General features: G+C 37.7%; 2 protein-coding genes across 2 annotated transcripts; one reads left to right on the forward strand and one right to left on the reverse strand.

Annotated features, from left to right (window-relative positions):
- Positions 1-231: 231 nt before the first annotated feature.
- LOC121889062 (sodium channel subunit beta-3-like) lies at positions 232-2,622 on the reverse strand. The gene is made up of 2 exons (XM_042400750.1): positions 2,571-2,622; positions 232-785 (listed from the first exon to the last, which is right to left on the reverse strand). Exons 1-2 carry the CDS (start codon positions 2,620-2,622, stop codon positions 364-366), a joined length of 474 nt encoding a protein of 157 aa, XP_042256684.1. The 3' UTR covers positions 232-363.
- Positions 2,623-7,045: 4,423 nt separating this feature from the next.
- Positions 7,046-10,016, forward strand: LOC121889724 (Fc receptor-like protein 5). The gene is made up of 6 exons (XM_042401912.1): positions 7,046-7,616; positions 8,205-8,240; positions 8,577-8,840; positions 8,919-9,158; positions 9,234-9,395; positions 9,575-10,016. Exons 1-5 carry the CDS (start codon positions 7,520-7,522, stop codon positions 9,380-9,382), a joined length of 786 nt encoding a protein of 261 aa, XP_042257846.1. The 5' UTR covers positions 7,046-7,519; the 3' UTR covers positions 9,383-9,395; positions 9,575-10,016.
- Positions 10,017-13,512: the final 3,496 nt, after the last annotated feature.

The raw sequence follows: 13,512 nt of genomic DNA on the forward strand, positions 1-13,512 counted from the left end.
GGCAATTAAAGGAGTCACATGATGGGTAGAAGTGTTACACTGATGAGTCCATTTCATATTTGCATTTCAGACATCTGTTGGTCACCTGCTTCCTCAGCAGGAGGGAGGGATGAATTTTTCTTACTTCTTCTATAGATCATGAAGATCACAAAACCAACAACAACAATCACACCTGCAGCAACTAACAGACCAACTGACAGTTCTACACATCCTCCCATGTTTCCATCCTTGTCTCCTTCATCCTTGTCTCCTTCAGTCCGGGTGTTTCCAGCTGTGTGACCTGCAGAGCAGAAACAGGTGTGAGGTATCAGCTGTCAGGTAGGTGATGACTGAAGAACTCTTCAAACTCATGTCAGACATTATCTACTGAACTCTGATCACATCACTCATCTCACCATCAACACCTTTATAAACACAAACAGCTGATCTGTGATGAAGCAGCTGCACTTCAAACTCACCTGAGTCTTCAACCTTCAGGTTGATGGTGGTGTTTATGAGCTCTGTGCTGTTCACAGAAACATGACATTTGTATGTTCCAGTGTCATTGATGGTGACGTTCTTCAGAATCACAGAAACGTCTCCGTCCTTCATCTCTGGATCTCTCAGCTGCACTCGACCATGAAAAGATGGATGCTGGTAGGATTCATATGGTCGGTTCTCTCTGACGAAGAAGACATAACCATCTGTCTCCGGCTCAGGTCTGCTCCACTCTAGCACTGTGATGGCTTCATCTCTGGGACTCTGACACTGAAGACTCACATCATCTCCAGACTTTACTTTTATCTCTGAAAGATTTCAACAAAAACAAAGTTAGTGATACTTTCATCGTTACATTAAAGTAATCATTGAATATAAACTGTCAGTGTCAAAGCAGGAGACAAATATGATTGGTTCTCTTAATTACAACTTAGTATATCTTAATTACAACTTAGTATATATCATAAATATTATCGTATATAATACAAAAAAGTTTTCTTGTAATTATCATTTATTTGGTCATAATTATGAATGTAATACGATGGGTGTACATTAGGGTATGGATGGTCACTACTAATGTCTGTGATGAACAGTAGTGAATCTGAAGCAGTTAGTATTTATAGTTTAAACATTTCAAACTTTACATAATTAAAAATGTTTTCATTGGACAAAACTAACAGTTATTATGTTTAAATTTCAGGTGTGAGGTGTTGTTCACTAAAGTGTGATGAGCTGAGTTTAGCTGCTAAAAAGTTTCTTTAATCAATCATTAATCTTTGAAATTAGTGGGAGAAATATTCAATATTTATTTTTTATTTATTCATTTTTCCATGAGTGGATCATTACCTACGGGTTAGAATACATTTATTTCCTTCTAACATTTATTGTGAAAATCTATCATATGTCAACTTTAGATATTAATTCTAGTATCAGATTTATATAAATTTAAATAAAATGTAAAATATCTCTTAGAGAAACATCAGGAAAAAATCAATACAGTTTTGGTTCCAGTAAAGTTATTTTTGCACTCAGACTCTATATGTGTGTATATGTGTGCACACATGTGCATATGAAAGAAATAAGAGAGATGAACTTACACAACTGTTTATTTTAGGCGTCTGATAAAAAAACAAAAAAAGTTTCTACTGAAGTTAAAACTGAACCTACGGCCTTGTTTTAGACACTCATGCAGCCAGCAATGGACTGTTCCTACTTTACATAACTAACAAGTAAAAAACAAACAAAAACATCCAAATGCTTCAAATAATAACTGTGCATTTAACAGCAGTGACTCTGAAGACAACAGAGAGCAGCAGGTTGAATGTAAGAGGTTCCTGCAGACTCTATTTCTCTGATTAGTGTCTTCAGGTTAAGCAAACCCATTTTTGCTAACTTTGGGGCTACCTCTCTTCACTTGTCCAGCAGTTGGGGAAACAACAGACGCGACTTTTCTTGGTCTCGACAAACTGCAGTATTTATTAACTGACACATTGTAGTCTGTACATTTACTGCCAGATTGACAACTTACTGCTAACCTTGTAAAATGAAAAAAATGTTTCTGATACAGTTTTTCTTCACAATAATCTGATCTGACACAGTATTAATAACAATTCTAACATTATAAGATGATATAAATCATACATCAATCAAGACATGCAGGACTGGTAAGATATTACACACTGATTCTGAGCTCATAAGTGTTAAGAAAAGAATTAAAAAAAAGAAAAACAACTCCACAATCATCAGTTTAGGGTTGGTTAATGCTAAAATACCGTCAGCAGAATCAGATAACCTGCACATACATCTATAGAAAAGATTTCAAATTACAGCACAACATGTGGGTATACCAACATTTACTTTGGCGTCTCACAGCACGATGCTGGCCGGTCCCAGAGACCAGAAACAGCCCATCACACACATGTATATATATATATAATGTAAATATATACACACACAAACACACAGAACGTACCTTCAGCGTTAGATGCCAAAAGAAATAACGTGAAAACAGTTATAAAGTACAATGCAGCCATGGCGGCAAAGAAAGCCGGCGTTTCTCTTGTGTACGTGTCCTTAAGCCAAGCATTTCAAACGTAAGACGTAAAACGTAACTGCGGCCTCATGGGCGGTCACCAAGGCTGCCATTTTTGTAGTTTTAGGACTGTTGGCTCTGATCTAAAATCTCGCCCAGGGCACCGACATACTCGGGTTCAGAGTTAACTGAACATTCAAGTAATGAACAGTTTCCTCATTCTGGTCAATATTTTGTACAATTAATTTCATTTTCCTTAATTAAAAATTTGAACCTATAACAATTCTTCTCACTTAGAATATATTTGACACATTTTTACTGTAAATTTCTTTCTTTCTTTTAATATTATTTAGGATTATTTAATTTTTTGTGTATAATTTTGACTGTACTGCACCACAACACCAAGCTACTCGGCAATAAACCTGATTCTGATTCTGAACTGTTTAAACTAGTCTGAGATGAAAAAGTGCTCTTTGCAGATTGTTAAAACTCTTCCTTTCTCTGCTGTTATGAGATCTTTGTGACCTCACCTCCAGTTTGATCAGAGCCAGCAGTCCATCACATCCATCCAGGTCTCCACTCCTTCACCCCCACCAGTGTCCAGAGTCCATCGGGGGGATTATTCCTCGTACCTCATGGTAAAATGATGAAGTCATGTCTCTAATCACCCTAATCTCTCTAAGAATCCTCACATATCTCTTTAACTTTCCCTGTTGTACACAATACATCAAATAATTTAATTTAATCTCTCTTTAAACCTTCAGTTCAGTCTCTGCTGGTTGAAATATTTCTAGGTAGGTAAACAATAAAGTACATAGACTTTAGTATAATAACCATGAAGGTCTGATCTGTCTTTGTTTCCCTCATAAACAAATGCTGGGACTGACCTGTGGGCGGTTTTACCTGCAGTTTTACCTGTCTGAGACAGCTGACGCTGTGTGACATATTGTTTTGATTAAATAACACATCCTACCCTGTGATGACTATCAGTACTTGCCTCATGGCGCTTCCTGCAGACCAGCATTAACACTGTGTGTTGCCAGAGTGACACACTTGAAGTTCCTCCTCCTCCCACTTTACATGTTAAAAAGTGAAATTTACTATGGCTATAAAGACCAAAGATTTACATGAACTTGTTTCGGAAGTACAAGCTCAACATACATACTACAGAAAAATGTAAGACAACCAAAACACCTGACACCATAGATAGACATGAGCCTGTAGATGTCATACTAGCCCCCACACTGATGCTCTAATATGAATGCAACTCATATCCCAATGCAACACATCATGCTGAATATCATTATTTCCATCATAAATTGCCTTTATGGGGTCCACATGCAAAACCATTACAAGTATGTCTAAAAAAATCTTTACACACATACATAAAATAAGACAATTCCAATAACAACGGTTGTAAACAACCATTTCAACAGCTGAATGAGGTGAACTGATGTGAAGGTATAAAAAAGCACATTGAGACAATGTACTGCAATCTGTAGAATATTAGAAATTATTGTTGTTTTGTTGTTCTGTTGTTTTCAGAAGCAGAAATTAAAGGAATGAAAACAGAATACTGATTTGATTTTAATTTCAAACAAAAAGGCATTTTTAGTTTTCCTGGTCAAAAACAGTAGATAACATTTATGAAGGATATGATTTTCCTTCTCGTCTTTGTAAAACTGAACATAAAACAGTGAATATGAACTGTAGCACACAGGAATACAAAGGTGTACTTGTTCCACACAAGAGGTGGATCTGTAAAATGGTATTTGAACGTAATTTCTATCAGTAATAAAGTGTACTACTGTTATTATTGAAATAAGCATCTCTCTCTCATCGCCTCTGGGGTGCTGAAAGATGTACAGCAGCAGCTACTTTTCATCTGTTTTCTTATTTTTATTGTTCATATTCTTATTAATAAGAATAATACTAAATAAAAGATAAATCAAGTGCTGCCATTTCTTACCATTACAACGAAAAATGTCTTCTATTTACATTTTTTCACTTTTTTCACATTGGTGTTCTGCCATTCGCCCGATGCCATATATGGATCATCATATATGATGGACATCACAGGGGGAGGTGAGGAATACCTGAGCAGGTGGTACGTTCAGTCAGGTGAGGCTGAGCAGGTGGAAGGTAGGAGGAGAGCTGTGGATGTTTTCTTCAATTAAATAAAATTTCCCAGAGTTCATTTCAGCCTCTTATGAATCAATATTTTTGTTAATGAATGCTGCCTTTCTGCACCAACCTGCTTCTTCAACATCTGCTTTAAAAGTTTTCAGTGCCAAGCTGCATCTTCTGTCCTCCATATATCAAACTGCACTGTAATACAGATCCTGGTGAGTTGCTCTCTGCTCACATCTGGTGGTTCACAATGAAAACTGTTTGTCCTGTTTCCATGGTGAATCATTCACATACATGATGCCATAAAACATACATGATGTTCATCATGTTGTTTGTCATTTTCATTTCTTCTTTCTTTGCAGGCTAAATGTCTAAAAACACTCCAGGATGATTTTCAGCTCACCTGCTTCATCTCTTCCTCTCCACTTTTGTGTTGTTGTTGATGGTTTAATACACCTTCTGATGGTTCATCTCTGTGTCTCATAAACTAAACTAGGTGAGTTTATTTCTGCCATCTGCTGGAGAGAAAACCACACAGGTCTCACCTACAAAGAGGAAGTGGGAGGGTTTAACTACGTGCAGTGACTGATGTCTTGGTGGTTTACAGTTCTGCTGTCATCAAATTGAGTTAATATTTTGTGATTTAAAATGACATGTTAATTTAATGTTGATTTAGTGTCTGTGAATGTTGTGCTCACTGACTTCATCAAACTGATTATCATAGGAAACATTATAAACAAACAGTTACGTAATGAACTCTATCAACTGCAGATGCTCTCAGTATGAAAATGGCTGATAATTTTTTACGAAAAGCTGAACTAATTGTGACACTAAAAAAATTAAAAGTTATATAAAAGTATATAAAAAAGTTAATAATGCTGTCAGAAAAATATTTCACAACAAAGAACTTAGACTGTAAACTTAGCTAATTATTCTTTGGTACATGACGTACTGCAGAAAATGTATTTAACATGGTAGAGGTGGGAGGTTTTAGTGCATTCATCTTAAAGCTGGAGGATACTGTTAGTATTTACGTCTCTTTATCACAGAGTTTCTCAGCTCTCTGTGGTAAACTTCACACCAATCTGACTCTGACTTCCTTTCAGGGCTGAACACACTGCTGTGCTGCAGAGCCGCCTGAGGTTCTGCAAACCTCTGATAGAAAACTGAATGAGTTACAAATAAAACTAAAGAATTCAAACCACTTTTAAGATGAAGGAGTTGTTACGATGTGTTGTTACACAAACTGAGCAAAGACCTCCAACATTACTTTGGAAACAAGTTCAGATACTAATAATCAATTCAAACAATAAAGATTGCTGGTTCTTCCTGTGACATCAGTGTAATAATCCCCAAGGACAGTGGAGTTTACTGGTATGAGTCCAGAGAGGGAGCAACCAGTAACAGCATCAATATCACTGTCACTGGTAAGATCAGACTGTGGAGTTAGTATTGATGAAGCTGAGTGTAAATGATGAAATGCTGTAGTTTGTCTCTGTGTTGAGGTGGATCAGTGATCCTGCAGAGTCCTGTCCTCCCTGTGATGGAGGGAGATGATGTCACTCTGCACTGTAAAACAAAGACCTCCAACCTTCCAGCTGATTTCTATAAAGATGGCTCCCTCATCAGGATGTCTGATGAAGGCCTCTACAAGTGTAACAGCAGCAGTCAGTTCACTTCTGAACTGAACAGATGTGTCATCATGCTGAAGTGAAGCTCAACTCAGATTTCAAGTCCTTCATGAATGAAAAACAGCCAGAGGACCCGAAACGCTTCCCTGTGGAACTCCACATGTTCTAGTTTGACTTGTACATCAAATGTGTTGAAGTTACAGAGAAGACAGGAAATATCTTTGTATTTCTGCTGCTGTCTGTCTCTGTTTAAAGCTGCAGATCTATGAAGAAAAACATGCCATTATTTTCAGCCATGTTATGTTACAAACCTGTTTTCTTAAAATTGGTGAAATGATGTGCAGAGAAATTTCACATTTATTGATGTATCTATCTCTATCATTTGTTTTGTTTAAAATACCCTCTCTAGGGCTAAACAGAGTCAAAACGAAGTAAAGGCCAAACAGCAAAAGAGGCCTAAAAATAGAAAAAGCTGAACAGGCAAAAAGGGCCCGGAAGCAAAAAAGAAAAACAAGCAAAAAGAAAAAGCCCCGATACCTCTCTGGCCTCCACATTTATATCATTTGTCTTAAAGCATCTACATTTCAAAATCCATATATGTTTAACATCTACAGCATCAGCAAACTATATAATATTTGCTCACATTGCACAACACAATTCTTAGAACTAACAATATATCTAACAATATAAGATATTTTTTAACATGTCTTCACGGATAAAGATCAATGATGTAGCGTGGCTGCATCCGGTGAAGAAACCACAGCTCGCTTTGTGGCCCAGACTTCCTGCTGATCTAACTTGCACTTGCACAAAAGTGACTGACAACTGACAATATTTTCCATCATGTTTTAGTTAATTGTCAATTTTTAGAGGTAGGTTTGGAGTGAATGACTATGGCGAAACCTTTAACAGTACCAAACTTAACAGCTGCATAGAAACCAATGTTTTAATCTGTTTAAGGAACACCATCCAGGAGAGTTCACAGTTATTAGCTTTTATCTCCAGGCAAAATTAAGTTGTAAATTGTTTTTATATTTTGCTCATCATGTGTCTACATTCCTGTGCAGATTATAAAACGTAAAGACGATGTTAGAAAACAGGTGTCTCAGAAAGCTAAACATTACAGCAGCATCTTGTCCCTGCTGCTGCTGCTGCTGCTCCTGCTGCTGCTGATGATGATGATGATGATGGTGGTGGTTTGTTCTGCAGTACAAACCACACAGTTGTTGCATTGACCTTCGCAGAGGAAATGCTGCTTTTCACTGCTCTGACTGAACAATTCAAAGTGTTTGATGTCACATCAGCGAGAGGTACAATGAGACAAACATCTCTTCACTGGCTGCTCCGTGAGTACAACCTGTCTGTCCAAACTTCAATAAGTACATGTTTATCATGTCTGCTGTGTTGGAGAAGAATAACAGAATAATAACAGCTGGAAAGCTTCAAATATAATAAAAACATCTGGATCAATAAGATTTTATTGAGTAAGATCTAACCGACATTACTGACGGATGAAATTCATTATGCTCAAAAAATATTTATCACTTTACACTAATGCTTTAAGAGCCGTTAAACACTTAATGTGTATTTTGATGTTTGATTTGATGCGTTTTTGCTGTTCTGTGTTTGTTCAGTGTTTCCTTCAAGTTTCCACTAAAATAAAAGTCTGGTATTTTCCCTCCTTGGGCCTTATTCTCATAATTGTAGCTGTTCTGACTGCGGGTCATGATAACCCTTGTTGTAGAGATTGCACTGTACATGTGTTCTTAAACTTAACACAGCTGACAAACACATTCATATTTAGAAAATCATGATAAACTCAGCTTTAGTCTGGAAGATACTGTGAGTTTTTTGTGTGGAATCTTTGAAGTAAAGAGTTGTTCTGTGTGGTTTCAGTAAAACTTCAAACCAACCTGAATTTCATTTCTCTTTAGTTCTGAGCTCACTGCTGTGCTGCACAACAAACCAAGGTTAGTAAACTTCCTCTATCACAGTCTGAAAGCCACTGATTCTTTCTGAGAGACCCTGAGAGGAAAGTTAGAGTTGAGGACAGAGCAGGAAGTCTGACAGGAGAGATTTTAGAGTTCAGACTGATGATGATATGAAGGCATGAAATCAGAACATTTACATCTGAGAGGTCAATGCTACAGACAGTCTGAGTTTATTAAAGTAAAAAAAAAACATGAGATTAGAAAGTTATTAAAGCTATAAGTTAAGGTTTTCAAGATTAACATTAGGGTTTCAGAGTGTATTCTGGTTCCTTCCAGATGTCATTTACTGTTTTCTAAACCTTTTTCCCCTCACAGCCTCTCTGACTGTGAATCCCAGCAGCTCTCAGATGTTTGAAGGACAGTTTGTCTCTCTGAGCTGTGAGGAGGACGACAGCTCTGCTGGATGGATGCTGAGGAGGAACACAAGCAGAGAAACCAGTGCTGAGTGTGGAGCTCACTGGGGAAGATCAGGTGGTTCCTCCTGTAACATCACTGACATTGTCCCAATGGACAGTGGAGTTTACTGGTGTGAGTCCAGAGAGGGAGCAACCAGTAACAGCATCAACATCACTGTCACTGGTAAGATCAGACTGTGGAGTTAGTATTGATGAAGCTGAGTGTAAATGATGAAATGCTGTAGTTTGTCTCTGTGTTGAGGTGGATCAGTGATCCTGCAGAGTCCTGTCCTCCCTGTGATGGAGGGAAATGATGTCACTCTGCACTGTAAAACAAAGACCTCCAACCTCCCAGCTGATTTCTATAAAGATGGCTACCTCATCAGGACTGAGCCTACAGGTCACATGACCATCCACCATGTTTCCAAGTCTAATGAAGGCCTCTACAAGTGTAACATCAGCAGTCATGGAGAGTCTCCACCCAGCTGGATCACTGTCACAGGTGAGGAAGTTACCTTTGATTTCACCACTTATTTCATCCACATGTTCACCTGACCAGGTGAGATTCTCTCTGCAGGTAAACCTACAACCACAGCCCCGCCCCCTGTCTCAGCAGCCCCGCCCCTTGTCTCATCACCCCTCCAGCTTGTGTTCAGACTGGTCTGCCACCTAGTGGTGTTCTGTCCATACTTCATCTCCACTCTCATCATGGTGTCTTTATATTGACACAGGCCCACAGGTAATACTCTGAATCAAGTCACCTTACAGACACACAGCAACTATCAATCACTCAATCAATCAATCAATCAATCAATCAATCAATTAATCAAATAGGTTCATTCTGGTGTAGATAATTGAAAGTTGTTGAAACAGTTGATAAATTATCTTCATTTTCTTTTTGACCTGCTCTGACTACAGGAAATGACCCGCTTGTTTCCATGGCAATGCCCTGACCCACCAGGCTGAGCAGGGATTGGATGATGACTATGATGATGTCATCACCTCTGTCATCACAGAGCATCACTTCTGAATTGAACAGATGTGTCGACGTTCTGAAGTGAAGCTCAAATAAGAATCAGATTTCAAAAGTGTTTAAGAGGCAGACAGAAAGCAGACCAATAAGACGCAGGTTCAAGGTGAACACCAAGACACTTTAAAGCTGCAGATCTACTAAAAGAAAACATGTCATTATTTTCTGCCATGATGTTATAAACTTGTTTTCTTAAAACTGGTGAAATAATGTGCAGAGAAATGTCACATCTATCAATCTATCTCTATCATTTGTTTTGTTGTTCATTTTATGACTTTATGTTTAATTACTGATGTTACACCAGTGTGCAACCTTTTCTGCAGGATTAAAAAGTTCATGATGATTCACAGTGCTGAGTAGTCTTTGAAACAACAGCAAAGTAAGAGGTGGAATCTGATTTAAACAGATGGAATACATCTCTTCTATCACATCACTCTCACATCTCTGTTATATCTCATTTGTCTAACAATCGTATTATTTCTGTTATATATATCTTTAAGTATTTCTGAATAATGAGTTTGTTTGAAGTCAAAAGAAAACATTAGACTCTCAGTCCTTCAAAAACTAGAAAAACTTTCCACTGGTCTAGTTAGTCAGACTGTCTTTCAGCGCCACCTGCTGCTCATTAACTGCAGCAGCTGCTGTTCCTGCAGGTTTAAGTCTTTTTCATTGTTTTACTCATTCTGGATCAGTGGAGGAAAGTAACTAAGTACATTTACCAAGTACTGTACTTAAGTACAATTTAGAGGTACTTTACTTGAGTATTTCCATGTGATGCTACTTTATACTTCCACTCCACTACATTTCAGAGGGAAATATTGTACTTTCTACTCCACTACATTTATTTGACAGCTTTAGTTACTTTTCAGATGAAGATTTGACGCATCTCACAACTCATTAGAAGTCCAGGAAATCATTTGAAGCCCAGTCGAGGTTTGCTTGTATTAACTGTGAGATAGTGATGAAAATAATAATCCCAGTTGTGATTTGCAATCTCTGTTTTAGCATTAGCCTTTAGCCCACTAGCATGAACTTATTAGCTATTATAGCTGATTGTGGTGTGGTGTTGGCTGCTGATTGTGGTGATAACATGATTAAATTTGGCTGCCGTAATGCTTGGTGACACGTATATGTGTTTTTTTAAACTTGTCAATTGAGCTGTGTAAATTGTTAAAATGAAATTTGGTGTTAGTGGCACCTAGTTATTGTGCTGCACTGCCATGTGCTATTGAAAGGACACCGTAATAATAATAATAATAATAATAATAATAATAATAATAATGCTATTTGTATAGCACCTTTCATACAAAAATAATAATCATAATAATGATAATAATGCAGCTTGCGACCAACTAACTTGCACCAAGTGCTGCAAATCAAGAAAAGTAAAAATAAAGTTAACAAAAATATGTAAATGTGCATAAGAAGGAACATAAAAACATTTTGATAATGTTAATAAACATAAGATAAAATAAAGTGAAAACATAGAATACGTAAAATTCAACATTTTTTTAAAAGTGTTGAAGTGCAAAGCAGACTGAGACAAAGGCTAAGTAATAGCTAAGGTGAAGATGTAAGATAAGACCCTGTGTGGCTTAATTAATGAACCCGCTGCTGCGAGACTCCAGAGCGGATGATAATAATTGTGAACAAGTTAAGTGCAAGTTGTTGAATTGAAGTACTAATGGTGCCCGAATTACTGAACGTGGCTGCGAGATTCTAGCACGTATGAACTTATTGCATGCATATATTAAAAAGTTAATTATATTAAATTGTACAAAATAAGACATGGCACATCCAGCCACGTCTATAATCTCAGAGCAGAGAAATTGTTTGGAAGATTTAAGATTAATGATTGCAAAGCATGAACGGTAGGATTTGTGAAAATGGAAAGGCAACCACATATGTACTCAAGTCTATCAGTTGCCAGTATTGAAGACAATGTTAATACAGATTTGACCCTAATGATGACTCAGATTAGGATTATGATTGATGGAATATAACAGTTGTTACTGCTTTGTGTGACTTTAATAAAGCCATATTATTTTAGAATTTATGTAAGACCAGTAAGGTAACCTAGAAAAAACCCAAAATAACCCTTCAAGTTTTGAACCTAGTATTTGGCTTATTTCGACTTGTTATCCTTTTATTTGATCTACTTATAACGCCAAAACACCCCCCCCCCCCCCCCCCCCCCCCTCCCCCCAATAACGAGGTAATTAAATAATAAAGTATTAATACTCCTACACAGTGGAAGTGATGACTCTCATTCTGCAGGAGCAATGTGACACTCTAAACTTTTGTCTCCTGAGTAATTTACAAAAAACACAAAGCAGAAGCTGAACCCTGTTCACAGTCATGAATGAGGCATCATATTTTAAAAATGTGATGAGTTCAGTTCAGTCTGATAGAAACCCAGTCAGAGGTGCATTTGAACTCTCATTTATTTCATATAAAAAATCAACATTGCTTCACAAACTGCAGGTTGTTCTCATATGTCAGAGCTGGTGTCATTTAAAGAGGAAGGATTGAAACACTTCCTGATTCAGACAGAGAGGGGCATGTGCTGAAGAGGTAAAAATTGCACACAGCAAATTCAAACCACATGGAAATACCCCCAGATTTTGTTGTCTCTTTTTGCTGGGACTTTTCTTCTCTTAGTTACACGTGAGTCAGAAGCAGGATGATGTTCAAAGGTCAACAAAGCCTGATATGAAGCCTCATTTATGATCCTCTTTATCACTGGATATAAAATAGACTGTCTGGACTGTGAGATAATGAATGGCTTCATTGGACTGTTTCACCTGGATGGTTGCCATGGTACCAATCTCAGGTGTAATTTCACTGTGATTGGTTGAACTGCTTTGATTCCAGCTATGATCAGACAACAGGATGAACAACAGCAACAGATCCTGGTCAACAACTTTTAGATTCATTTCTACAGAAAGCACAACCGACCATGAATCCAGCAAATACTCCAAAACACAACCATAAGACCTTGGGAGCAGTATTGGGACGGCTTATGGGATATCATCTGGAGCATGACCATGATGGCTTTTTGCATAAAGCTGAGAATGGCTGGTTTGAAGCAAATTCAATGAAATGGGCACCGATCTTGGAAGAAAAACATATTGCCCTCACCAACTCTCACCATCTGCCCGCCCTAATGCTTCTTTGTGTGTTCTATCCCAGAACTTGATCCAGGAAAAGGGTTGTGGGCCTGTTCAAGGCCTTGTACGCCTAGTAACCATTGCAGAGTTGAATGTTGCTTGCTGTGTTTGCACCTTGCACTTTATCTTTAGCTTTGTGTGTTTGTGTGTGTGTAATTTCACCACCCCTTTGCAGTTCTCTTGAGTGGGTCCTCCCCTAAATTCTCCCTGGCTTCGTAGACAGTGACCTCCCCCCTGACTATTAGTACTTTACACAGTGCCCTTTTGTATTTTTTGCTGTAACTCCTCTTGACATTGTTTTACATGGTTTTTATTGTCATCAACATAATTGTTCCGTACCTTGTTTTTAGTAATGATTGTGATTAGGTCTTCTTATTATATTTAAGAAACATAACTGTTCTTAACCTTGGAAACCTTTTCTCTGCTGTATCCTTCATGTTGTATGGGTTAAAATACCTGTCTGAGATGGTTAAATCCTCATAACCTGGTCACAATATGAAACACTATCTGCTCTCCACTGATTTGATTTACCTTGAGAAACACAGGTTCCTTTCAACAGCTGACATGAACATCAAAACAGTAAAAGCATGTTCCAAATGATTCTCAGAACTCTTCCTCTTCTGTTTACTGCTGCATATAAAAGTTATCATCTCCAG

This window comes from Thunnus maccoyii, chromosome 22 (genome assembly GCF_910596095.1).
Source record: "Thunnus maccoyii chromosome 22, fThuMac1.1, whole genome shotgun sequence".
Classification (NCBI taxonomy): domain Eukaryota; kingdom Metazoa; phylum Chordata; class Actinopteri; order Scombriformes; family Scombridae; genus Thunnus; species Thunnus maccoyii.

What these genes read in the sequence shown, in the direction of transcription:
- LOC121889062 (XM_042400750.1), bottom strand. Translation starts at nt 2,622, where the DNA reads ATGGCAGCCTTGGTGACCGCCCATGAGGCCGCAGTTACGTTTTACGTC. An exon ending in AGTTACGTTTTACGTCTTAC is followed by an intron (nt 786 to 2,570) that starts GTTTGAAATGCT and finishes GAAATCTTTCAG; the next exon opens with AGATAAAAGTAAAGTCTGGA.
- LOC121889724 (XM_042401912.1), top strand. Translation starts at nt 7,520, where the DNA reads ATGCTGCTTTTCACTGCTCTGACTGAACAATTCAAAGTGTTTGATGTC. An exon ending in CATCAACATCACTGTCACTG is followed by an intron (nt 8,841 to 8,918) that starts GTAAGATCAGAC and finishes CTCTGTGTTGAG; the next exon opens with GTGGATCAGTGATCCTGCAG. An exon ending in CAGCTGGATCACTGTCACAG is followed by an intron (nt 9,159 to 9,233) that starts GTGAGGAAGTTA and finishes TTCTCTCTGCAG; the next exon opens with GTAAACCTACAACCACAGCC.